The sequence below is a fragment of the Strongylocentrotus purpuratus genome, unplaced genomic scaffold (assembly GCF_000002235.5).
Source record: "Strongylocentrotus purpuratus isolate Spur 01 unplaced genomic scaffold, Spur_5.0 spur5_scaffold_8, whole genome shotgun sequence".
Taxonomy (NCBI): Eukaryota; Metazoa; Echinodermata; class Echinoidea; order Camarodonta; family Strongylocentrotidae; genus Strongylocentrotus; species Strongylocentrotus purpuratus.
In genome coordinates, this window is record NW_022145614.1 from 7956104 (window position 1) to 7983973 (window position 27870).

Genomic DNA, 27870 nt, shown 5'->3' on the forward strand with positions numbered 1-27870 from the left:
AAAGCACACTTTCATATTGTCAGAAAAGTCATAGCAGAGGGATAGAAGATAATAAAAAAAAACCTAAAAATACAATCTATTTTGTTTTTTTGACCTCAAAAATTGTTCTAGAACACAGAGATGACAAAACATGAAAAAATAAATGCTATCATTTAGTTCATGTATGTATTAAAATATGCATACAATGTTGTGATGTAAAATGACCTCTAAAAGTAAACAGGGGGAAAAAACTTTAAAAACCTAAACTTCTAAAAGTAAACAGAAACTGATACATAAAATAACTTCCTATAAGTCAATAAAACACAATGCTTAAAGATAAACTTAAGTTCTGGTAAAAAAAAAGAAAATGAATTCTCACAGAATCTAACGAAACTTACACTGAATGTTCAAGATTACAAATAAATGTCATGTGCCAAACAATTTTGGAAGAAAATGTATACTGGCTGAGTAATGAGCATAGAAAGATAAGGAAATCAGGGTAGTACTAGCCCCGACACCATGTGTGTTGTCCCATATACATCTTTCTGTGTAAGTGATTGTTAATTTACCAACTCTGCCAAATTTATGATGATTTATGATGATTTTGATGACTCCAGAACCTTGCATTACACACCATTACTTACATGCTAAATGATCAACTTTTCTGATCCATTCCACACCTTTTCTTTCACAATGCAATCGCATTACCAGAACTCAAGTTCATCTTTAACAGATCCCTACGAACTAAAATAACTCAAAACTATTTCCACTCAACTAAAATGAAGAAAAAACCTATTTTTCCCCCAGAAACAAAACAATAAAATGATCTATTGATTCTCTAAAGAAAGACAAGATCAACGTCCAACATGAGGTTTACCATTATTATGGCATATTTTCCGGTGGTAAAATACATGTTCAAAATATTCCAAATGAATTATTCAACAATATCCAGGTTAATCCCCACGTTATTGTGCAAGAAAAGGAAAAATGTCCCCAAATAAAGTCTCTGTCAAATTATATTACATTCACCTTCATTCCATTTATCCTCCTATCTTTTCATCAGCTTCACTTTAGATCAAAAAATGCCAATGAAGAAAATAAAATATGATGCTACAAATCTTTGCTGAATACCATGGCAACTAACAGGTCACAAAAACATTAGCACACAAGCTAAAGGCAAACAGAAAAACATACAAGATGAGCCAAGCCTGGTGGGAATAGAGAAGCTTCCCCACTTACTAGCTATCGCGTCTGGTAGTTTTTGCGACTCGTTTGGCCTATATGATGCAGCTTCCTTTATTAAGACTTTACAAAACCTTATTTCTAACATATGTAAAAAGTCAACTCTTGTCAAGTTACTAAATACATATCAAAATGGATCTGTGACAATTCACAGAGAAAAACTGTTCAAACTTGCATGTACAAACTCTCAAAGTAGTACTGACTATGTTGATTGTTGACTAAATACATTTCCATATTGGCAATTATTTTCCTAGCTCATCATATTAACGCTTCTCAAGCCTGCACGTTTACAAAATTGGGGTAACTGGTATCAAGGAATTATTTTATTGGCAATTATTTTCCTAGCTCATCATATTAACGCTTCTCAAGCCTGCACGTTTACAAAATTGGGGTAACTGGTATCAAGGAATTATTTAACCATGTCATTAGGAAATTCTATTTACTGGTACTGTAGAAACAGTAGCAATCCAATACACTGTAGCAATCTAGTTTTGACTATGGTTTAAATTAAACCTCCCTCGTGAATTTGGGCCATAAAGGTGGACTATAGAACTGAAGTGAATGGGTCAACCAGCTTGGTACCCCTATTGAAAATATTTAACAAGAGCCCCTACGGAGCAATCATGGGTTTTGATCATTCTCTATACTAGACCAACCAAAGAATTCTTTTAAAGTTTCCTGGTTGCAAAAGGTGCTGGATTAACAGTTTTACTTATGAACAACACATCACAGTGAACAACTACACTCATGCTTAGTGACAGTGTATGCTTCAAGTTTGTTGCTAGCTGACCTGTGTATTCTTCTTCATAAATTGTACAAAGCTTGGATAATACATATTTTCCTATCGAACAGGCACACTTCTTAAACATCAATATATATATATTGGAATAACATCATATCAGTGAATGCTCTACTTATATTATATAGACTTACAGCATACCAATACCTAATTTATCTAAATCATCACGATTATTAAAGCAATCAATATATGCCATCTTATATGTTTTCATTAGAATCATACTATACATAATAACACTTTCATGTTGCTTATTCATGTCGCTCAATAAGGTCACATGATGGTTTAGAACATACACCATTTCATGGTCAAAATATGATACAATACAAAAACATGGTATTCAAACAGTTTTTTGCTATTCAACTGCATGTGGAAAGATATATTCTTCATACTGCATATATACTATGCGCACACATCCAAATAAAATAAAAAAAGGAAAGAAAAGTTTGAACATTACGTTAGCCTGGTTTGACCAAGGTGCACTATAGATCTAACTCTAAAAGCTAAACAATTATACAGACAACTCACTCAGTATCATACAGTTAGCTATGCTTTTGTATGTTACACAATATATCAATTTTTAAAGACACTGTTTTAAAGATTATATTCTTCTTCATTCTGAAGAGCTTCTCTTTGATTCAGTTTTTCTATCTTTTATTCTTCAGTTACTGGTTTACTTAAAATATGTAACCAATATCCATCATTGGAAAGACTAACCATCCAACAAATTTTTAGACAGAATTAAGCGTATTTATTTGAGCATTTGTATATGTTGCTCTACAAAATCCTAGAAATATTTAAGGGAGGAGGGAGGGCAAATACAGATTACAGGTGAAACAAAGCATGACCTATCATTATATGAAGCTACAAGATTATATTTCAACACTTAACATAATGATATCATCATTTCAAAACATAAGCCTGGCGGACAGATTTCATTTCAGCTAAGAGTAAACTACATGTAAATACAGGCCTCTACCTTTATCACATGGGCTACAGTAGAGACACACAATTGAATGCCTTTTTTGTATCTTAGCTACTCTATTCTGTTGGAGTACAACTAGAAATCTTCAATAGTACGAAGACGCCCACCAACAACTCCTCACACTAGGAACTTTGCACATGTTTATACGTATGTCCATGGTACATATTCTAAATATATATTTGGGAGTTTGATTCCTTCCAGGGATTAAATTAGCATTCTTTTTCAAATTTATAAATGCACCACTAAGTCGCCATGGCATACTTCCTTTTCCCTACCCTACCTTAACTGTTTAGCTATCTCATCCTGGCTTGAAGGTCCCATTTCAAGAGTGGTCCCTTATTTCCTTAGCTGCATGTTGGCAAGGTGTAGGTGGTGGTGTAGTCTTTACATGATCCCATTGCCAGTCTTGCCCTTGTTGCCTGACTTCAGATCATAGATGAGTAGCTGGTGGATGGCTGCGGCATGCTTCATCAGCTCCCAGGGCGAGACTTCAACGTGCTTACAGATGGAGCACACCCATGCGGGTGGTTCTACGGAGGAGAACATTGGAAAATTTATTCTCACGTAACTTTATCGCTGGACATTTCAGTTTTTAATTTGTCTCAGCAGACACAAGTAGCAAAGGGAAAGCTCCATCGCTTTGCAGCAAATGTATTAATCTAAATTTTCATCCAATGACTAACCGAAACACGGTCTCTCATAGTGAACAGATAATAAAAAGCATTGTGGTAAAAAGTGTAACAGAAAAATTACCTACTTTGATATCAATAATGACAACATTACTATTCCTCAACTTAAATACACTGTATTTGCACCATCATAATTTTGAAATTACTGATTATCCATGTACTGAGATCATTGAGAAACGTTACTTCTATTCAGTCTCCTATTGATGATTATGGATGTAAATACAATAGAATGTAAACTTACCATCTCCACTCCTTTCATCATCCATTGCTGTATCTTGGAATCTACGTCTCTTAGCAGCTGACGGTTGGGCAGGTAACAAGCCAGGGTCATAGAACTCACTGTTCAAAATACGAAACGAGAAAAAAATAATATAGGATCTTAAAGAAAAGATTTAAATGATAGAATAGAAAATACCAATTAAAGAGTCTCAGACTCTTGGATCTAAATTTTTCTTCAAACTTGATTTCTGGAACTTTTTGAAGATTTTGAAAACACACAAATAAGCCTTGAAGATTTCAAACTAAGAAGACAGCTAGGGGGAAAAAAGAAAAAGAAAGAAGAGAAAGAGAGAAAGTACAGAAAAGGGAGAAGAAAAGCCCAATGCGCATACTTTAGGTTAATTCAACAATATTTTACACGAGACAACCATCCCTTTTTTGTAATTCATACACTTGAAATGTGCATTTCATAATGAAATTCATATTTTGCATATATCTATATTCTGTAATTTTATTTCATTTGAAAGAAAACTTACAAATTGGCGAACTCTCCAAAGGCCCTCTTAAATCCAACTGGTCTGCTATCATCCGGCTCACTGGCAACACGTAGATCTGAAGGGGTTAAATGGTAATTCAGTCAATACCAGTCACCTTATAAGCATCTTCATTATCGTCAGTGACGCATAAAATTAAAAAAAATCAGCTTTAAAGAAACCTGTTACTTCGTAAAAAAGTTAAATCAGTGAATCTGTACATTAGGGACTTTTAGATTCGCACGAAGACAATGGGGATTGCTACGATCGACGTCCTTTTAATGCACTGCCTTGAATGGACGTCACACGTATCAGTCCACACAAATCTAAAAGTCCCTAATGTAATAGTTAGCACTGAAGAAAAGCTGAACTCCACATGCAAATGAATACAAGATTTTTCGCTGCTGTACTTGATATTGATTACAACAAATATGTAAAATGTAGAATGCAATGAGCATCATAACACAGCAGATCCTAGAGCTGAATATCCATATCCTCATTATCATTGTTATTAGGAATTACTGACTGCACTGATGATTAAAACCTATAATTCTCAGCTCACTCACCTAGATGTTGAGGGTTGTGTGTCCCTAGCCTCCTCCCATGCTCTGCCTCCACTGCAGCTCTGGCTTCCAGCTCAGTCGTGAACTGAATAAATCCATACCCTTTCTGCAGGGACATGCCCGTGATGGTACCATACTCCCGGAATATCTCGTAGATCTTCTGTCTGTCGGCATGCAGGGGGTTGAGGTTCCCGATGAAGATGCGAGAAGCTTTGGCGGCGGGATCCTGATTGTTTGTGTTGGTGCCGATGGATAGATGGTTCGGTGGGTTGTGGTGTGCGACGGGTCCTCCTCCTCCTCCTCCACCGCCTCCTCCCATAAAATTATTAGCTTGACGCTGTTGAACACCGTAGACCCCTCTGTTCATCGTACTTGGATTTGATGTGGTGACCAAAGAGCTGTTAAATCAATAGAACATGTGTCATTCAAAAAGATTTTAAAAAAACCAGCGTGCAAAAGTACACTATTCATTTACTGAAAATTTCCCACATATTACTGTAGATGTTTTACAATTTTACATCCAATACCAATTTTTAAAATAAAATCTTTAAAGTTGTAATGTAATGTTTTGTCAACTTTCTCAAACACGCTATACACAAGTAACCAACCTAAATACTCTTGGAGAATGGTTGTTCGAACTTAAATTTCACAATGAGTTAGAATTAAGCAAATTGGTTGCAATATTCTATCCAAATTAATATTCCTTTAGAAGTGTTCCTATGAAATACAATTTGTTCAAAACATTTTAAACAATATAAAATAAATAAATGAACAAAAAACATCAATACATATGGATACGTACTTACCAAAAGAAAAAAATTGGCAACTATAAGAGCTCTTGAAATATAAAATATCTGAAATAAAATAACAGCAGAATAAAGAAAAATAAAGAAAAATAATGAATAAAAAATAACAACTACAACTGTATAGTAAACCAAAGTTTGCATATTTAAGAAATGGTGCAATTACTGCATTTGGGGAGAAAGTATTTCTGGTTCTTTGTGCAATAACTAAGTTTGGAGTAACTGGAATTAAAAAAAAGGCAATCTAATAAAATTCAATGGCATGTGCATTTAATATTTTGAAAAAAAATGTTTAAGGGGTAAGCACAAATGAAAACAAATTACAATTATGAAATATGGGTGAAACAGTGTCTTCTAGTTCTAGCTTTGCACATTCCTTCCCAGAAACCAATCTTTAATGACAATTATGACAATATGACATGTATCAAATTTGTACCTATTATGTCTGTAGTTCAGCAAGCTCTCTAGTAATTATGTGCAAATTTTTGTTTAAGAAATATGTGTAGGAAATAAGTTGTACAGTTAGTTCTAAGCTTGCATAAGAGTTTCATGAGGAAGACCACCAACAATACAAAAGCCTGAAAATGCCACATGATCAGGGCAACAAATATCTTATTGAATTAAGATAATACGACTAAACTACTTAGTATAAAAAAGAAGTTTCTTAATTTTTGTTGTTTCTTTCTTTCTGACCACCATCTAAATCTACCCTTCCTTTAATCCTTATCTCCCGTGAGATTGCCATGAATTTCATGAATATGGCTAATATTTTAATTTCCCATGTCTCCGACTTCTCAGAGCCGGTTTTGGGGCACAGCTGTGTTGAGTTGCGGCTACATGTACATATCAAGTCAATGGAGAGCTTGCTTATTAAAAAAAAACAGCAGTTTGAGGCTTTGAGCTTTTAGCTCTGCGGTATCAGAAACTGAGGTCTCGTGGTCTTGGTCACAATACCATGTGTGCGTCTCAAATGCTGAAGACGACTTAAACATGATTCTAAACCCCTTCCAGCTGATACCTCCCCCCCCCCCCTATCTCTAAGCTTAGCTTTCATTCTTATATTCCTTGACCTAGCTTGCTCATTTTCAAGAATTTTTTTAAATTTGTGCTTTTTAATAATGTGAATTGTGATTTAATATTTGGTACCTGCTTTGACCGAGCAATAATAAATAAAGTGGCTTTTACAACATATTATTAATAAATCTATGGATATGTAATAGTTTTGGAAACGAGTTCGTTCATCAGCACCCTGTCGCTGTCGCTTGTGTGAAAGTTTTGGGTGGGAAAATGAATTGTCGATGCCATGGGATGGGCATGCATTGCCAATGCATTGCAACAGTAATGAAGTGTTATTGTGAATTGTGCAGAGCAAATGGCAGTTTCATATTTCACAATAATGCCACATCATTATCTTAATATCATTACATAATAAGTAGGCCAGGGATCCCATCAAATCACTACTGATCCCGTCTTCTTTGCGCTAGGGGAAGTTGGGGCTTGCCACACATGCATCTTGCAGATCACACACGCACAACCTTGCTAGTTCACTACCCCCGTCCGTCCTGCCTGCCGACACGACGACTCGCCTCGCCCTCGGCCCTCGGTTCAGCATCTGGTCACTGCCTAAACCTCATCAAAATAACGAAATATTCCACTCTCAAGCGTGACATTCTCTCGCTCAACACAATCTTCTCGATTATTCTAAACTAACCATACCTCAAAATAACATTTCAATTCCATATTTCAATTACTTTGCCATTCTAAAAGACGGGAAGTAAGGATTTTTATACACACCTTCGTGGAGCTCGCCGAGGGTCTGCAGGAGTGCAAATTCAACACGATTTGATTCTGTACAATATTGCGATTAGACATTCAGCTCACCAACAAACTACAAAAATGATAACGAATAATGGTTGAAATGACCGCACCCCTTGGCTTAGGATTTGCCGCGAAATGCATTCACCGTAGGCCTACATATCTGGTCAGTGCCCCTTTCAGTTGCAATAAGTGCCCATTTTCACCTTTGATAATTTCTCTTTTAACAATGGTACGTGCCCCTTTTCCTTTCTTATAAGGAAACTATCTCCTTTTACTGCATGCCCCCTTTTCACTGCCCCTATCAAAATGTGATGGGTGCCCCTTTTCCGTCAGTTGACGCATGCCCATTTACCATTCTCATAAGTGCCTTTTTGTTAATTCCTATTGAGTACCTCTAAGAGAAGTGCTTCATTTTCACCTCTGATTACCTTTTGTACTCAGTGACACGTACGTGCATGCTCCTTCTCTTTTCTAGTAATCTTATCCCTTTCGATAATCCCTTTCCCCCTCATCATTAAACGTGCCACCACGAGCAATTTCCCAAAAGCTCGCTAGCATTTATAAATGATGTAATTATTTTACTTATCAAAGGTCTTTTCAGTGTTCCTTTTTGTTTGTTGTTTGATCGAGTTTTAAGGCATCAGTCAAAATTTACTATTTATTCTGTTATGAGAATGTGCTTATATAACCCTACCAGGATTGGGTTTTTTCTCTTTATAAGAATTAAATTTTTCCTCGCCCGCAAATGAATATTCAGACCATCACACCTAACTACAAAGTCACTAGGCAACATGTTATATGATGTACCAAGAGAAACAAATATTGAAATTATCCCTGATAATGTAATTACAATGTAGGTGTTTATATATAAAAGAGTCAATAAATTCTATTCTGTTCTATCAATGTCTAAAAAAAAGTATATTTTCATAGAAAAGGAGCACATGTCAAAGTACAAAATGGGGCGCTCTATCCTTACATCTGAAAAGAGGCACTCACCAGAAATGACAAAGGCACTTATGAGAATGGAAAATAAGCATTTATCGACGGAAAATGGACCCCCGTCAAATTTTGATAGGGGCATTTACAAGAGGAAAAAGGGGATAGCTCCCTTATTAGAACAGAAAAGGGGCACGTTGCCTTGTTGAAAGGGAAATGATTAGAGGTAAATAGGGGCACCTACAATAAAGGAAAATGTGCGTTTATTTACAGAAAAGGGGCACCGACCAGATTTTATTAGGGGCATTTATCGAGGTGACAGGGGTGTCTATGCGAAGTGGCTCCTATTAAAAAAAAGAAAGCACATGTTAAAATAAACGGAGCACTAATCAGAGATGAAAAGGGATAATTATGAGAACGGGAAGGGGCACTCATAAGAAGGAACAAGGGACTCGTGTCAAAATAAAAGGAGCACTTACAAGAAGGAAAAAAGAGCATATGTTAGAAAAGAAAAAGGACAGGCGTCAAAATAAAAGATTTGAATAGGGGCAATTACCGGAGGTGGGGGGGGGGGGCACTTATCAGAAGTGAGGAGTAAGTTTGCATACCTGAAATGGGATATTTACCAGAGATGAAAAAGGGCACTTATTCATAGGTGAAAGGGGACATTTAGGAGAAGGGGAAGGAGCTCTTTTTTAATGGGGGCATTTATCATAAGAAAATGGGGCACATGTGAATATAAAAGGTTTCGCTTATCCAAGTTAAAAAGGGAAGTTATTGAGAGGGGTATGGGCACTTCCCTCAAAGGAAAAGGGGCACTTCTCGTACTTGTAAGGGCAACTTACTAGAGATTAAACAGGGCACTTGTTGAAGGAAAAGGGGCATGTGTCAAATAAAAAAGGGCACTCATCAGAGGTAAATAGGGGAAGGGGCACTTTTGGGCAACTCGAAAAGCAGGGGGTAGGCACTGTCCTGCCCCATGCATAATCCTCATAAATACAGGTACGCCCCCCTTCCCCCACATAAACACCCTCTCTCACGCACACAAACAACACTCCATTCACCTTGGGTATAGGTAGGAAGCAACAGTGTAAACAAACCTACCATAAAAGCAGAAACTCATGAACACAAAATCAATATCGTGATTAAAATGTGTTGTGGCATGAAACTTGCCGTTCTCAACCACTCATCAAATACCAAAAAATCAATGTTGGTATTCAATGATTTTGCAGCATCTTGCAAATCTTGACAACTTGAAATGACACGTGTAACGTTTCTGGTTTTACAGCATTTTATCAAAAACTCAAAATACATTCATAGCTATCATTCGCAGAGTAACACATGTTAATAACACACTAATCAAGACTTTCTTTTCTTTTATTTGGCTTTTTTGGCAAAGCCGTTTACTTCACGACTTTCACGTTAAAGAACTATTTACATTTTGACCAAATGCATTTACTCTTGCCTACCCTCTTGTTGCAGCAACAACAAAATATATTTACACACACAAATCTGAAATTTATGATCACAAGTCTACATGTACGGAGAGAACTAATTCCTAACAATTAATGGTGTATAATTGGAATGCTTACCCTTCCTTCTCTCAACACTGTGAACTGGAAAATTAACTACTCTGCAGAAAACAAACTAAATGCAAGGAAATGCATTTTATTTCAGTGGGGTAAAAATTCAAGAAATGTTTGCATCTCAGCAAGCATAATCTGCACACAAAATAATGTAAGTTTAAGTTATTATACCTTACAGTCTTACACACTGTACAATTTACTTACTTAAAACCCTTAAAATGAACAGAACTTTGAGGAACATAGGAATGAAAGAATAAAAAAAAAAACATTCAAAGGTGGGCCATTTCACTGATATACATTTACACAATTAGGAAGGATCATAGATCGTCACATTTAATTTTTTTTTCTTTCATATTCTTTTTACTTTTGAGTTTTGACTTACAAACTATGTTGAGTACTGATTAAATTTAAAAATCTTGTCATTTTATCAATGAAAATTACAGGTACATACATATTATTTATTCTGGTAAGTCCATTCATCGTTACCCAATGCCAATGGTGTATAAATCCCATACCTTCTTTTACTTATAATACATGTATTGCAGAATGAACATACCAAAGATACACTGCAATTTATTTTGAGATTAAATTCAAACAACTTTCTGGAAATGGTTTCACTCAACCAAAGCAACATTAGTGAGTCTCATCAACAACCCTTACGCTTACTGAAACTGCACTTTGAATAATAAGAAGTTATGCCTCAATGTAAACAGATTCCTGATTTTGCATGAGAAATGTAAACCAGATAACAAATGAAAATATGCAACAAATAATATTCAAAGTATTCCATCGACACACAGACTGGTCCGTTATGCCAAAACGTCATGCATTAACATATGAAGGAGCAACTATATCAACAAAGTTAAAGCCAAACAATGAAATGTGTCAAGGACAATGAAATGTGTCAAGGACAAACTTCTTACACTGCCGTCAGATTTCTTCTTTGCTGGTAATGTAGATGATTTAAGATTAATCCAATTTCATATGCTTACCAATGTTAATACATGATGTACTCTCATGGTGGTGGGGGCAAATTCTTTGGGCAGCGAAGGCAGTTTATGTGTGGTCAATTTTCTTTCAATAATTACACAATACAATTAACCTTAAAAGATATTACTCATTCTACTCCTCCTTCACCCAGACTTCAATCTATTCAGGCCATAGACTCATGACAACATTGCTTTAATACAGAGCAGTCATTTTCCTATTTTTTAACACTGAAGTGCAGTACCCGACTAAAATCAAATGTTTTTTAAACAAGACTTTACTCATTACCTTGGAATACTATTAATTCTAGCCCTTCAAAATTGATGGAGTTTGAACCCAATACCTGTGTGAACTGGGTGGTCTTTGTTTAAAGCCTATGGAAATAAAAGAACTCAATTGTCAACGGGTTTAAACATGTGTTAGGTGGACTATCTCAATAAGATTTAGGTGTATTTACTTATTCTAAACCATCAAGGTCTGAGGGCACATGTATTTGATGGACTATCCTGATACATGAACTGACTGTGATTTAATAACTACACCTCTTGGCTTCGCTCTACCCATATCAAGGGACTGTGAAGAATCGGCTGCGACTATTCTCCTTCCTCTGGCTTAGCTCCATTGAGGTCATAGATCTGTGTCTGATGAACGGCAGCAGCATGCTTCATAAGCTCCCAGGCCGATACGTTTACATGCTTACAGTACGAGCAGATCCAGGTTGTAGGTTCTATAAGGGGAAAAGAGAGAAGGTTCACGCTCCATGAAAGGCAATATTCCATGTACAATGCAGCTGTGCAACACATACTCCATTTACAATGATCTGAAAAATGCACATTTCTTTTAGATTTTAGAGTCAATTAGGCCCAAACTTCTTCTGGGAGTAAAATTGCCATTCTCCCAATGTAAAAATACATACGGTACTAGGGTAAAAACAAAAGATCAAAGTTTGAACAACTATTACAAATACATGTATACCATTGTATAGTTCTTCATAAAAATAGGTGATAAATTTGACAATTTTCAATAACTTTTTTTATTTGCAAAAACAGCAAGAGCCTATACATATCTAAGTGTATCATCTACAGGCCTACAAAAAAAGAAAAAGATGTTGTATAACCCTTCAAGGCTTTAGGTGTCAACACCTGGGTCGGTCGTTCGATTTACTTTTTCCCCCCTCTTTGGGCTGATATTTTTCAGTTATGAATGGTTCAATACATATTTTTAAAATCATTTAACATTTTCTCTCTCTAAAGAACTGTTAAAGACCGTCACCACTACTGGGCAAGAAGGGATTAGACCACACAGCGAGCCATCGAGGTCACTGTGACAGGTGGCTATCTCATTAACTCAGCTCTCATTTAACATAAGAAAAAGAGGATCATGGGGGACCAACAGGCACCGATTGGGGAAGTTTTCTATGTAGAGGGAGCAAGTAGCTACAAGTATGGCAGTGTGCCTTTAAAAAAAAAATATATCTATATTTTTATGTCGGTCGCAAAGGGCAATACAACAACCTTTTTGTTAAGGCCACGGGGTTGACAAACAAAGTCTACCTACCATCCCCACTTTTCTTATCCATCAGTGTGTTATCCTGAAACCTCCTCTTCTTGGCCTGAGCATTCTGATATCCTCCATCAAAATCAGTATCACTGAAATTATTATTTTAAAAAAATATTTTAAAAATGAGTGAAACCTATATATTGGTATATAAAGCACTGTGAACATGACAGACAAAATATACAGTGCCACAGGTAGACAAAGGAACATCCCTTCACTGCTATTATGTAAAAATGTGTAGAACAGGTGAATATGCATGTGATGTGACACCTGTTCTACACATTTGTACATACTAGCAGTGAAGGGATGTTCCTTTGTCTACCCGAGGAACTGTATATTTTGTCCGCTTTCTTTGTCCGTCATGTTCATAGTGAAGGCTACTCAAGGGAGACAAGAAAAAGGGTCTTCATATTCAGGTAGCATTCACAGTTGAACACCTAAATTATTCATACCCCTTCTAAATTTTGTTTTTGTCTCTTTGTGCATGTGTGTGTTTTCCTGAACTTAAGAATGAAAGGTGGACTTGGTGAATTAGGGCCTTTTGTTGAATACTTTTAGATGTAAGCTTTAATATATGACCCGTTCTTATGAAACATAGATCGGGACAAATACATCTATACATACCAGGGAGGTGAAAGAAAAGGAGGCGAAACTCTTGTAATTTATTCAAACGCATTCTTGAGTTCTAAAGCGTAACAATGGGATGTGTAACATTCCACTTCGCTTTGAAGTTCCATGCTCCGAACCGCGCTTCCACTGCGGGGACTTTCGGAAGCCAGGCACCAGTTTTACATTTATTACAAAATATTAAAATTACCGGCAAAATTTCAGTGTAAATCAAAAACTTTATATGGGGATTTTATTGGGAATAGTGCATCAAACAAATTTTCAAATTTAGAACTCCGTCCTTCCTTTAATTTGTGTGCCAGAGTTGGTAAAAGAAAAATTACATCCTGTCAAAAACTCAATATTTTAGGATGATGCGCTAATTTGTGCATGCTTTAATGTCCCGTTATTTGATCCATGATTTACAATCTTCAATAACATTAAGTTTGCTAATGCGTGTTTTCGCGTGTTTTTTTTGTATTTTTCAAGTTTAAAAAAGGATGAAAGTACACAAGTTTGTGTTCGCTTGTTCTACTCTTTACACATTCAACAATGGATGAGAAATCATTGGAAGGGACAGCGAACAGTTGCAGTGATACCATTTTCTGATGTAGGAATTCTAGCTCCTGAAATTTCATGCGCTCTTTTATCTCACCACCTGGTCAACAATTGCAGATGAGCGCATAACTTTTCGGCGGCTTGGAGCATGGGGTCAAAGGAGAGCGGCTTGATTCCAGTCCTTCTCTATCACGTCCCTGTACATACTAAGAAATTATAAAACTTGGTAAGGGTATGAATGATTCAGTCGTTAACTGTACGTTCAGGTTCCTTTAGTTCGAATATCAATGGCAAACACTGTTCAAGGGAAACAGAAAGTAAGTTGCATTTTTATACAGTTGGTTGTTGGATATAAATCAATCTACTTGCAGGATAGATTTCCCCATATAACTAGAAAATGGACAGAACTAGTATTCTGACAATCAGAAAAAAATCCGAAAACCCATGAGAAAAACAGGATGTATGCAGTCGCCTCAACCCCTATGCATCAATTTATGCAAGGCAGAATATAGAGAGGAAGACGTGTGTCTCATAAACTAAAACCTTCCAAGATAACAAATGTGTTATCATTTGGGAAGCCATGACATTTTTTTTCATCACAGCTTTGGGACATTCAGAGAGGATTACACAAGAAAAATAACAAAAACTGTTATGTAAAGTTGTGAACACATGAAGGGAATTTTGTATTTTTCCACAATTATGTTTAAGAAACTGCTACAAACTCAGAAAACAAAAGAAAGACAAGGGACTAATATCTCTTCACAAACCAATTACTAATCTTGCTTTAGCCTGATGTTTGGGCCGTTTCTCCAAGCAGTTTGAGATGGATTTACGCTAAATGTCAATACCATGTCTTTCCTCCATACAGATTTATCAAGTACATTTGAAATGCTGATGAGATACTCACTATCGTTTGAAGCCACTGCCACCTCCTCCGCCGCCGCCACCTCCTCCTCCACCACCAGCCTTATGCCTTTCAGTGGAGACACAAAGATCTGCCAAGGAGAAAGAAGAGCTATTAAAGGGTCTTGGAGCGGAGACATGTCACTATTGAATGCCACCAGTCGGGACAAATCAACAAATTAGGAAAACTTATTTTGCATTTATTATGAAGTTGATTCAGAACAATTCATAAAGGATTCACATTCATATAGAAAATAACAAATATGCATTGTCTTTTCTTCCAAAAGCATACATGTAATACACATTTTACATATACTGCAGCAGATACTTGTTCATACCAATTTGTAATGGATGTATAGAAACAAAATGCATGCACTCATCTATTTTTCCTCAAACATACAATACAGCTGATCTACGTGTATGTGGTTTTAAACAAACCAACATCTCGAGCATCTGTACTCTGTAGGTTTTTCTTCTTCTTTCTAGGCTTAAAAAATTGGTATGTACTATGCTTACAGAACATTTCTTTAATTCTATTTATTCTGGGAAGATGAAACTAAATTTTTGTTTCGTATTCTACATTATCATTTGATTAGGTTTTCAACCTTGAATTCTTGTTTCATAACTACCATGTTGAATTCTCTGTCAAGAGGAGTATAGAAGTCATGAATATCCAAATGAAAAAAATGACTCACTACAAAGACACATGCGATAATCAATTTTAAAAATCCCTACAAGAAAATTATTTTCAAAACTATCTTTGTACTGTAGAGTACATAATATGTACATGTAGGTAGTTGCACATGATGCAGAAACAGCCAGCATCACATGCAACTACACAGCATTGTTAGCATTCAAATTCTTTATTACCAAGTTTCTGTGTTCCGAAGAGATTTCCGTTCTCTTCTGCAACCGCGGTACGTGCCTCCACCTCGGTGTCGTACTGGACAAAAGCGAATCCTTTATGCAGCGAGATTGCCTTGACGTTACCATACTTAAGAAATATGTGGTACAGTTGCATTCTGTCGGTCACTTCTCTGGGATTGAGGTTTCCTACAAACACTCTGGACACTTTAGCAAGGGGGTCATTGCTGTTGGTGTTGTTACTGATGGCAAAGGTGTTTGGTGGAGGTGGGTAGCCCAGACCGACATAGCCTCCGGATCCGTGATAGGGACGATTCATCCTGGTAACTTTCTTGGGGAGGATTTACTCAAAAAGCTATGAAAAAAAAAATGGAAAAAAAATGGGGGCAAAAAAGGTAATAGGGGCATATCCGGCACTCCCTGGAAAATGACCCACACATTTCCACAGGTTGTTCACATGAAAATATTATAAGGAAATAAAATTTGGGGTGGGGAGAGTTCTTTTCATACATAGAAAATGTTTTGAGAAAAAAAATGTAGAATTGTCAAGAACAAAAAAAGGACAAAACAAAATGCCAATTGAATCTGACGTAGAATCTCATTATGCAATATAAAAAGTTGATATCTATCCTTCAGAATAAAAACAAAATGGTAATTCTGAAGGCAAAAAAGTTCTGTTAAAGCCTTACTATAGTATCGGTCATATAAAAAAAGAAGGGTAGAGGCAATTTCAATTGATAGAACATAATTCCAGTGCAATTTTTAGATTAAAAAATAAAACAAAACAAAAACAGAACAAAATCGGGTGCCTTTTGTTCACAACTACATAAACATGAGACACACAATCAAACTCAAAACCATCATACAAGTACATGTATTGCTACATGTACTTCCGCTATACATTACATAGAATCTTATGGAGTTTTTACTTTCTTTCTTTCGCCATATGTAGTATCTTACCATAATCAGATTGCACAGCAGACCAATTCAAACTATAAGCCTTACCAACTACAGACTCTGTCCAAAAGATTGGAGGAAGAAAAAAAAAAGAAGATCTTTGTGATAGCCTAAATCACTCTAAATAAAGTTGATTCTAGTCAATACAGCTATGAGATTGTAGGTAACCTTAAGTCCAAAGTGTTAATTGGACCACTGCTCTCACACAACCTCATTGCAAGTCAATGAAAAACTCCATAAAATTCTAGGATGCAACTCTAACTCTTCATCAGATCGTCTGTTCACTCTCTTGAGAGCCAGAAGGGCATTAACACTCGGATAAGTAAATGAGTTAATGCTCTTTTGGTTCTAAGTAGATAGCAGTGAGAGGATCTCAGGATCACAAGAACTTTCACTTCATCCGACTCTCTCTTATTTTAAAATCTTGATCATTACAGCTACCATCTCCATTCATACGTACATACATTGAAGTCACACTTCACCTGACCAGAGTTCAACATTCTCTGGGCTAAACTCAGCACAAGGGTCAACTCATACTATGCACAAAGAGAGGGTGAATTATCCAAGCAGGTTGAATCAATGTTACTTGCAAGACTTTTTTTTTTGAGGAGTATGTCTTTAAAACAGCCATTGACAAGACCATTTCACAGCAATTTGTAAAGCAGTTTCTGAAGAGGTCATGCTAATTGCTAAAAATGTAAAGAGGTTTCATTCTACAATGCTTGAAGTTTAGGGCTATTTATCAAGAGGGGCAGTGTGTAATTTGCACTGCAGAGTTTGCCCTGTTGCAAAGTTGGCCCTACACCACACACACAAGTATTCAAAGTACATGTAAACACTAGCCCCAGATGAAAGTCAGTGATTATCATTATTTAACATGTACCCCCCCCCCCCAAGAAAAATTAATAATAACGTTAACAAAAAACTAGATGGAATTTTGACTGCGCGCAATCGAAAATGATGCCTCCGCCATAGAGCAATTTAAACAAGTTTGGAGTTTAAATCTCCAGTGGTTCTTGAGATATCATGATAACAATCTCAATGTATGGAATTTCATAAGTTGACCTCTGTGACCCTTGACCTTTGACCTACGTGCTCCAAAATCTAATCAGATTGTCTTCCTACGGTGATACACGCTATCATTAAGTTTGAAGTTTAAATCTCCAGTGGTTCTTGAGATATTATGATAACAATCTCAATGTATGGAATTTCATAAGTTGACCTCTGTGACCCTTGACCTTTGACCTACGTGCTCCAAAATCTAATCAGATTGTCTTCCTATGGTGATACACGCTATCATTAAGTTTGAAGTTTAAATCTCCAGTGGTTCTTGAGATATTATGATAACAATCTCAATGTATGGAATTTCATAAGTTGACCTCTGTGACCCTTGACCTTTGACATACGTGCTCCAAAATCTAATCAGATCGTCTTCCTATGGTGATACACGCTATCATTAAGTTTGAAGTTTAAATCTCCAGTGGTTCTTGAGATATTATGATAACAATCTCAATGTATGGAATTTCATAAGTTGACCTCTGTGACCCTTGACCTTTGACATACGTGCTCCAAAATCTAATCAGATCGTCTTCCTATGGTGATACATACTATCCTTAAGTTTGAAGTTTAAATCTCAAATGGTTCTTGAGATATCGCGCTAACAAACTCAATACAAGGAATTTCATAAGTTGACCTCTGTGACCTGTGACCTTTGACCTACGTACTCCAAAATCTAATCAGATCGTCTTCCTATGGTGATACATAATATCCTTAAGTTTGAAGTTTTTACATCTCCAGTGGTTCTTGAGATATCATAACAATCTCAATGTATGGAATTTCATAAGTTGACCTTTATGACCCTTGACCTACGTGCTCCAAAATGTAATCAGATTGTTTTCCTATAGTGATACACACTATCACTAAGTTTGAAGTTTAAATCTCCAGTGGTTCTTGAGATATCATGATAACAATCTCAATGTATGGAATTTCATAAGTTGACCTCTGTGACCCTTGACCTTTGACATACGTGCTCCAAAATCTAATCAGATCGTCTTCCTATGGTGATACATACTATCCTTAAGTTTGAAGTTTAAATCTCAAATGGTTCTTGAGATATCGCGCTAACAAACTCAATACAAGGAATTTCATAAGTTGACCTCTGTGACCTGTGACCTTTGACCTACGTACTCCAAAATCTAATCAGATCGTCTTCCTATGGTGATAAATACTATTCCCGAGTCTAAAGTTTAAATCTTAAATGGTTCTTGAGATATTGTGATAACGGTCAAACGGGACTGACGTACGGACGGACGTACAGACAACCCGAAAACATGATGCCTCCGGCACCACCTTCGGTGGCGGAGGCATAAAAATAATAACACAGGAGAAAAGCAAGTAGTTTGGAATACCAGAAATAATACCTATTAGTACTGGTAGTTTTTTTTACTACATGTATTGATGAAAACCTTTTTTTTTTTTAAAGGAACAAATATTTTACCCTATAGATATCAAAGGTTCAGTGTATCTTCCACTGCATAGCATGTATTCGTTGTCATTGTGTGTCCATTAGAATTATAGATCCAAGAATAAATGCAAATTATTGACTCTAACCAGATGGACTAAAGCAAATTAAAGGACAGCTTTATTTTTGTAACAATTTAACTTTTGAGGGAAATGTTAAAAGCCCTAAATAATTGATGATTCCCAAACGCAATCACTAAAACTTTTGAAAGCTTGATTTTCAACTTTCACCATATTTAGTTGTAGTAAATCATATGGGTTTACCGATAAGGACATGAAAAGCTTGAAAACAAAAGGAAAAATAAATTTACAGCACATTGACGAATGTAAAGACACTAATTCTGAGTATATTTCTCTCAAAGATGATTGTCAAAGTGAAAATGAATGTTTATGGCCTGTATGAGGCAAAAACCGTTTCATTGTAGATTGGAGGAAAAAAATGGGACTTTGTCAAATTAATATCCGGCAACATTGTGTTTTGTAATGACACATCAGAAATCTGAATTTCAATATTAAATATATGATTTCTCTGTTGGCAATAGAATTGATAAAATGTACCATTTAAACGAGGTTTACAATCAAGATTAATTAATGACCAAAATACAAATTTTCAAAGTCAATGGAGATACTCCCAAAAAAGGTTATTTGACTATATCAATAAGAAAAAAAAGTTATTTAAAAAAAAAGTGAAAAAGTACTTACCAAAAAGAAAAATAGGAGCGGTCTTTCAAAATTCAAAAATATCACCACTCTGAAAAATGCAGAAAAAAGAAAAAACAAAAAAGAAAAATATTAGATTAGATAGACCAATCAGACATTAACAGAGGACAACTTCACACTTTTCTCTCATTTTTGTTGTCTAATTTATTAAGATCACCATAAATATGTATTGCTTTCAAATCAATATTAACATACTGTAGTAGAAAAGAAAAACAAGAGCTGGAATGTAAGAGAACTGATCTTTCTCCATCATTATTCATATTCATCAACTTGGCTGTGCCGGCTGTGCCTGCTACGCCCCCCCCCCCCCCCCCAACATCTCAACAACAAAAATGTTTTGTGACATCACCAAAAGCTAAAAGAAATCTGAACAGTCAAATGATTCATTTTAAATGCAAATATTACATCACTGGTTTGCACACAATGTCACCTCAAAAGCTTTATTGCTATTATTTACTAAAATATATGTCTGACATTCAAATGGCACAGCAATAACCAATATATTTTGAAAAGTTGCTAGGTGAAATTGTATTCAGTTATTTCAGTAATATTTGTAGTTTTTGAACCAGTGCCAAAGATCAGATGTATGATCTACAATGATACTTACTTTACTTTACTTTAAGTAGATGAAGTAAAGTTACTTTACTTTACTTTAAAACACGATGTTGTAGGTCTAAGCCTGTTCATCGATCCAGGATTCTTCCGTGATTACTGCTATTTTGTGGAGGGAGGAGGTTGTGTAATAACATAAGACAATAGACAACACCTAGACCGGCTCATACAGAAGGCTTACTGGTACACTCTTTGACCAGTGACTATCAAGTCTATTCTTAAAAGAGTTTACCGACCCAGCTGCCACAACGTTTTCTGGGAGACCGTTCCACAGTTCCACGACTCTATTGCTAAAAAAGTATTTTCTTATATCTAGCCTTGAATATTTCTTTTCAAGTTTTCAAGTTAGTAATAGTTGTTAATTTTTTTTTGAGTGGACATTCAAAGCCTGGCTTCGTCAAAGGGGCACATTTTCATGAGGAATCTGCTCATCATAGTTTGTATTTTCGATTTGAACCGAAGTCAGGTAATCCCTTTGCAGCAAATGTAAAATTAAAATAAAGAAAACTGTCAGTCTCAAAAATACTGGAATAGGCCACCAAAAATTTTGACAAAGTCTCTGACATTCGTCATTAGACTTTAAGAAATAAGAGTCGCGACTATTAGTTGTCTCCTAATATCGGCATTGCTCCTCTACTGATCATGGTCAAGCCAAGGATCAAATTCAAACATGACCAATGAAATTCATGGGAGTCTATTTCATTCCTTGACTATGTTGACACTTCATCGACAATGGCAAAAATGTACGTAAAATCATAATTCAACACCCCAATTGTGCCAATCATCTTTCGCATTCAAATTTTCAAAAATACAATTAGAAATTTAGATCTAGACTAGTCTAAATCTAATAGTAATATCTAAGTTCAATTCAAGTTATCCCCATCACTCTAACTGGACTTTCCTGAAATTCCTAGCTGAGCCTCAGACTCTTTTGTAGGGTCTACTCTGAATCTGTGAGAGTAGGCTAGGGCGATTTCGCAAACACGACGGAAGGCAAAGATGAGGGCAACACAACCGAAAAAAACAATCTGCGCATGCGCGAACCAGAATTTTCTCCGTCTTGTTGATTTTCACTCCGTACACGGCCATGATTGAGCATTCGTTCCCTAAAAAGGCCAAATTTGCCTAAACACGACGGAAGAGCTGCATCGCCGTTATTCTCCCGTCGTCTTTGCGAAAGCGCTCTAGTTCTAGGAGTAGGACCTAGTGTCGTGAGAGTGACTGGCCGAGAGCCCATTCTGTAGAAAATCTGACTTGAGAGGAAGTGAGAGCCAGATTGAGATTCATTCGCCATGCCCATGCTCATCATCATGCCCAGGTTTGTTAAACTCATTTCTCATTGTACTCAGTCATGCCTTCATTTTGTTTTAAGGTGAGGGAGAGCCTTTACCATAGACATCCCATTGTCCAGTAAAAATTCCCCGAGACGTGAACAAACGCTGCCGGAGCCGTGGATTGTGCTGGCTAATTCTCGATCTCCTCCTCAACATTTCATACGTTCACGTGCGGTATAGCGCTCAGCGCCGCGTGGGCACGTGCATGACGGTAATGTATGCCAAATCTACACCGGCTACTGTACTGCACATGCCACCGACACAGTTAGCACGAGTCCGCACAGGCACTCAACTTACGACTCAAATTAAGCAACAACAACATTGGATATCCACTCTAACATAAATTTATACTTCATATTGTTAAAAAATGAACTCACAAACAATATTATCTAACACATAAGATCGAAGAGTCGGCGAAAAATGATGATTACATGCACAGCGTCCAGGGGTCAGCATGCAGGAACCATGTTCAAATGAAACGCGCATGCGCGAAATGCAGCACGCTGGGGGGGGGGGGGGGGGGGGGGGTATATTTTATCTCTTAAAACCAGCTATACTAAAGGCGGTACAACAAAAAATTGAAGTGGATTGGAAATATATGGGAGAACAGGGACGACTCCTGGGATTTAATAAAGGTAGGTTCGATTTTTTAAAAAAAATCTGACGATCGAGCTTGACAAAAATAAGAAAATAAGTATAAACAAAAGCACAAGGAAAAATAAATGAAGGACATCAGATCTTTTGGTGCTGACTCAATAAACCAAATTATCTGACATGCAACAAAATAAAAATGAAAAGTGTTCAAGGGTGCAAGGCTCTGACTAAAGTGTTATAAGAAAAGTTTAACACCGAGGGAAAAAAATAGAAAGTGAAAAGCAGAATATATAAGCAGGGGCGGCCGAGCGACTTCCAAAGTGGGGGAGGGCACCAAGATGTGTGAGGTCGCAGTGCGAAAAATTACATTCTTATATAAAGAGGAAAAAACCTGATCCTAATGGGGTTATTACCAGACACGTAGCCACGGGGGGGGGGGGGGGGGGGCACGTGCCCCCTCTAAAATTTCCAAGATCGGTTGAACTTTTTTAGACCCCTTTTTTTTTTACCTCAATCGATTACATGTATGTGCCCCCCCCCCAAACATCGAACTCTGGCTACGTGCCTGGTTATTACAGGTATTATTAGCACATTCTCATAAGGAAAGACTGAAAAGAAAGTAACATAAGTATAATCATCTATAGATGAGTGCGAGCGTATGTGGGCGAGCTTTGGGGGAAATTGCTCTTAGTCGCTTGAAATTAGCTAGGGCGCGTTTAATGATGAGAGAAAAAGGGGACACTTATCAGGAAAGTACAAAGAGTAATTGTCAGAGGTGAAAATGGGGCACATCTTACATTCTCCAAAAGAAGCACTCACCAGGGATGAAAAAATTCAGTCATGAGGAATAGGAAATGTGCATTTGTCGACGGAAAAGGGGGCCCCATCAGATTTTGATAGGGGCATTTATAAGATATTATTTATATTGTTAAAAGGGAAATTATCAGAGGTGAAAAGTGGCACTTATCGCACCTGAAAAGGGGCAATGACCAGATATAAAAAGTGGCACTTAGGGGAATGAAAAAGGGGCACTTGTAATAAAGGAAAATGTGCATTAGTTTAAAAAAATGGGCACCGGTCAGATTTTTGAGGGGCATTTATCTGAGGTGAAGGGGGCACTTATCTGAAGTGAAAAGGAGTAATTTCTCGTACCTGAAAAGGGTCAATTACCAGAGAAGCGGCACTTATGAGAAGGGGAAGTGGCTCTTTTTAAACGGGGCACTTATCATTAGAAAAAAGGGCACTTATTAGAAAGGAAAAAGGGCACATGTGAAAATATAAGGTGCGTTTATCCGAGTTAAAATGGGGGAAGTTATTAAAAGGGGAACTTCTTACAAAGAAAAAGGGGCACTTGTCAAAGTAAAAGAGGCACGTACCTCTCAGGTTAAATAGGACAATTATCAGAGGTGAAGGGAGCACTTATCAAAAATGAAAAGAGGCACTTCTCGTACCTAACTAGGGGCACTTACTAGAGATTAAAAAGGGCACCTATGAGAATGGGAAATGGACACTTCTTACAAAGAAAAAGGGGCACTTGTCAAAGTAAAAGAGGCACGTACTGCACGTACCTCTCAGATTTAAATAGGACAATTATCAGAGGTGAAGGGAGCAAGGCTTATCAAAAGTGAAAAGAGGCACTTAATTCTCGTACCTAACTAGGGGCACTTACTAGAGATTAAAAAGGGCACCTATGAGAATGGAAAATGGACACTTATTGCAAAGGAAAATGGGAACTTGTCGAAGGAAAAGGCCACGTGTCCAAAAAAGGGGCACTTATCAGAGGTGAAAAGGGGAAGGAGCACTTTTACAAATTAATAGGGGCACATGTCAAAGTAAAAGGGGCACTTTTCGGGTGCTTGAAAAAGTGGGGGCACTGTGCCCCCCCCCCCCGGGAGGGCCGCCTCTGTTTAAAGACAACGACCCCTTGGGCAATCACCCCGGAAAATTATCCCCCAGGAAAACTATACCCCCATGAACAATTATCCCCCGGAAAATTGGCCCCTCCCCCCCCCCCCCAAAAAAAAGGAGGGAACACGCATAGATCTATGCGTACCCCATAGAGATAAAAAGTATGTATCTCTATGGCGTACCCTGAGTGGGAGCTAGGGAGGGGGGGGGGGCGGGCCCTCCCCGGAAAATTACCCGCTAGGACAGTTGCCCCCCCCCCCCAGCATAATTACTAGTACCCCCCCCCCCCCCCCCCCTCCCCCGAAGAAAAAAAAATATCTATATCATATAGACTCTAGGCCTATCCTCTTTTGTTACATTTGTCGTGTGTATAGAAAGAGACATTCACTTTGCATCAAAATCAAAATGGTAGCTCCCATATAATCATGTCGGCACTGCAGGATATAGATTTTCCCGTAGAGATCAGTGCAGGATACCGATACAATAGTGATAGAAACTGGGACTAGTTTCTCGAAACAGTCATAAGTCTAAGTTCGTAGACGTCCCATAGGTGCGCGTGTAAATTCTATAACACACATTTCAAAGGGATGTCCAAGAAGTTAGACTTATAACGGTTTCGAGAAACGGCCCCCAGCAATCTCCGATTATTAGCCTCTGTGCTGTGTGGCTACTTCTCAGCGTTTTAAGTTTTAGTGAATAACCAAGACACCTGAAAAGACTTGGACACAAGGACATGAAGGATGGCATTTTATTGCCTACAAGTATCTCGGAGGATCGCTCTAAGTAAGATTAAAATACAATTTCCATCGCGATGCCTACATCGGCAGTGGACATGCGGCCAAGGCCGAGCATCTCTCGAAATGAAGTGCGGATTCGTACACACCTGCACGCCGACAGTCTGGCGTGGAAGTGATGTCGTGGTAGGTATACCAACAGTCGTTTGTCCGAATAGACCCTATGTTTGCTATCCAGGTAGTCCGAAATGCTATTTGTCCACTAGACAGAAATACCGTCTGGTATTGGAAATTCTTAAAGGAGAAGTCCACCCTGATAATAAGTTTGTAGGAGAAAAATGAGAAGAACTGATTAGGGAAGTCTGAGCCTCTGAGACTGAGTCTGAGTCTGAGTCTGACCATGCTGACTGAGCTCAGCTCAGGAGTGAGGTTAACCGTTGATAACACTTAAAAAACTTGAGTTCTGTAGTGGTAAAATTTCATGCCCATCTCGATGAAATATCATAGATAACATGTTCTTTCATGCACCCCCACAGAAGATAGGTATACAATTTCATTTACATTCAGAGAAATGGAGATTGGGGTCATTCAGATGTGGTAAATTGTAGGGGATGACATTACAATTTCTGATCGCATGATTTTGAAAGATTCATAACTTTCTTATTTGCTGTTCAATTTTCTCAAATTTTTTCTGTAATATTTCTGCTTCTAATAAAACCAATTTGATATAAGTGTGGACTTCTCCTTTAAAGGGGGGTGTAGCATGACGAGACTATGTGTCTTTCCCGTGCCCTGACTCGGGGGCCAGTCGGGTATAATACGACTACGGACGCCGCGACCACAGTATTCACGTGCATGCAACATATGCGAAACCGAAGAGTGAGGAGAAATTTGGTCTGTTTCGCGAACTGACTGTTAATCGAGTCCATTCATTTACGTGCAGTTGTCCAAAAGAAGTCGTAGATGGCGTTAACCAGTACTTGCCATGCTACACTCCCTTTAATAACGCTTACATTTGTCTTCCTCACAAGGCTATAGGGAGATGTGAGTTGGTTTAGCGGTTATGTTTGTGGTAAGGTCAGTCCGGTTACTTAGCTTGTAATTTCCTATCTGTGTACACAGTCTATTTATCTGTGGGTGTACACGGTTATGAAATTTAACAAAAACAAAAGCAGTATTTCAGTCATGCACGTAAGACCAGCAATCCAGCATACATGTGCGTCTGAACAAGGATTTTCTCTGAAAAGTTGTTACGGTAGTAACGGTACTGCACACAAAACCATCGCACTCATGGGAAAGTCACACCAATGCTGAAAAACAGGTGATTTTTTTTCTTTGTATATCCATGTGGTGAATTTGCTACACGTGTATTGATGGTTCGTTCATGTACACAAAAACATGTGTTCAAGGTCACAGTACTAGTAAGGTCAGCGTTTTTTTTTGTTTACTTGCGTACGAACTGACTCGGCGGGAGCTGGTTCGAGACCGAGTCCTGTCATTCTGATTGTGACGTTAAAGGGCAGTCCCCAGATGTAAAAATGTAATCATATGTGATTGATATAATGTCTGTAATAGTGTAAAGAACCCAAATTACAAGCACAAACACATACACCTTCCCTAGGCTATACGCAGACGATAACCTTTACCGCAAGCACAAGGGGGGGGGGGGTTAACTAGCTGATTTTCATGGGTATCCAGCGAAAAGTTTGACCTTGGATTTACTTCATATAGTCTTAAAGTTAAAGTAATAAACAATAAACAATATATTCTTTTTATTACCTCTTTGGACAGGTTAAGAAAAGGCCTGGGGAGCAGATGCTTCATGCTGGCTTTATCATCCCTGTTTGCCGAGCATCATCCTCGTCAAAATTCAAAGACCAAGAGGGTAATCGCATATCCAAGGCTTATCTCGGTGACAATCTTGGGATCTCGGTACAGAAACATGATGGAAATCGACTCATCTATGAAGTGCGGGGGCAGGCCATGCTCCGATTTGTGACGCTATCGTTCTACGCCACAGCAGTAGTTGGACTGTACCTTGCTCCTGATTTTATCTCCAGCGCATTAGAAAACGATGTAATTAACACAGAGGCAATAGTCAACTTGTCAGCGGTTAGCTTCGCTGTGATCGGACTTCCTGCATTACTTCGCATGCTGTCCAAGAGACTGGTCCTGAAACTTTACCACAACGAGGCCAGAGAGACGTACATGGCTGTTACTCAGTCCCTCTTACTCACCAACAAATTAACAACATTTTCTCTTCAAGATGTAGTGGTGACAGAGAACAGGAGCATCCTGAGCCAAGCGTTTAACTTGACTACTTTCAAAGCAAAGAAAGATCCTATGCATGTGAATTCATACAACTTCAAGCTTCCAAGTGACTATAACCATTTACTGGGATTTGATAAAGGCATGACTGAGGTGTCTATGAAATGGATGAAATAATCTGTTTTTGAGTTTGCCTTTATATGGAAGGGATCGACACTACCAGGCGCCCGGGTTCGTAGAGTGTGCCAGATTATTATGAGATAGCAAACTACCACCTGAGAAACATGTCTTGTAAGGAAGTATCTTACGGACAGCGCATGTAACTATGCAGTGTGCTCTCTTGTTTTGAGCATGCTTAATGGTATGGGAATTCTCTGCTGGCAAATATGAATATTATGTTTACTGCTTAAAGGCCAAGTTCACTCCAAAAATAACTTACTCTCAATAGAAGCAGAAAAATCAGACAAACCAATTCAAAAAAGGTTGAGCAAAATCGGATATCTAATGAGAAAGTTATGAATTTTTGAAAAAAGTCTGTAAAACTATGGAACAATGAAAATCACAAGACAAATTGGAAATTCACTACCCACTAATTATTT

At 37.6% G+C, this 27870-nt stretch overlaps 3 protein-coding genes across 4 annotated transcripts; 1 reads left to right on the plus strand and 2 right to left on the minus strand.

The window, feature by feature from the left end:
• Positions 1 to 2446: 2446 nt before the first annotated feature.
• LOC100893477 (heterogeneous nuclear ribonucleoprotein C) lies at positions 2447 to 7625 on the minus strand. Its single transcript, XM_011666085.2, has 5 exons — positions 7604 to 7625; positions 5010 to 5404; positions 4447 to 4522; positions 3933 to 4030; positions 2447 to 3532 (listed from the first exon to the last, which is right to left on the minus strand). The coding sequence occupies exons 2-5, from the start codon at positions 5371 to 5373 to the stop codon at positions 3387 to 3389; spliced, it is 684 nt and encodes a 227-aa protein (XP_011664387.1). The 5' UTR covers positions 5374 to 5404; positions 7604 to 7625; the 3' UTR covers positions 2447 to 3386.
• Positions 7626 to 9933: 2308 nt separating this feature from the next.
• Positions 9934 to 22255, minus strand: LOC575471 (heterogeneous nuclear ribonucleoprotein C-like 1). 2 transcript variants are annotated; one of them, XM_030975180.1, is made up of 6 exons: positions 22145 to 22255; positions 19804 to 19852; positions 15631 to 15979; positions 14765 to 14852; positions 12694 to 12785; positions 9934 to 11863 (listed from the first exon to the last, which is right to left on the minus strand). In XM_030975180.1, exons 3-6 carry the CDS (start codon positions 15941 to 15943, stop codon positions 11730 to 11732), a joined length of 627 nt encoding a protein of 208 aa, XP_030831040.1. In that variant the 5' UTR covers positions 15944 to 15979; positions 19804 to 19852; positions 22145 to 22255; the 3' UTR covers positions 9934 to 11729. The 2 variants fall into 2 exon arrangements, with proteins under 2 accessions (XP_030831040.1, XP_780427.1); XM_775334.5 differs by lacking the exon at positions 19804 to 19852.
• A 2479-nt stretch (positions 22256 to 24734) lies between these two features.
• LOC115920319 (transmembrane protein 70, mitochondrial-like) lies at positions 24735 to 27787 on the plus strand. The gene is made up of 2 exons (XM_030975880.1): positions 24735 to 25189; positions 26795 to 27787. The coding sequence occupies exons 1-2, from the start codon at positions 25010 to 25012 to the stop codon at positions 27446 to 27448; spliced, it is 834 nt and encodes a 277-aa protein (XP_030831740.1). The 5' UTR covers positions 24735 to 25009; the 3' UTR covers positions 27449 to 27787.
• The last annotated feature ends 83 nt before the right edge of the window (positions 27788 to 27870 follow it).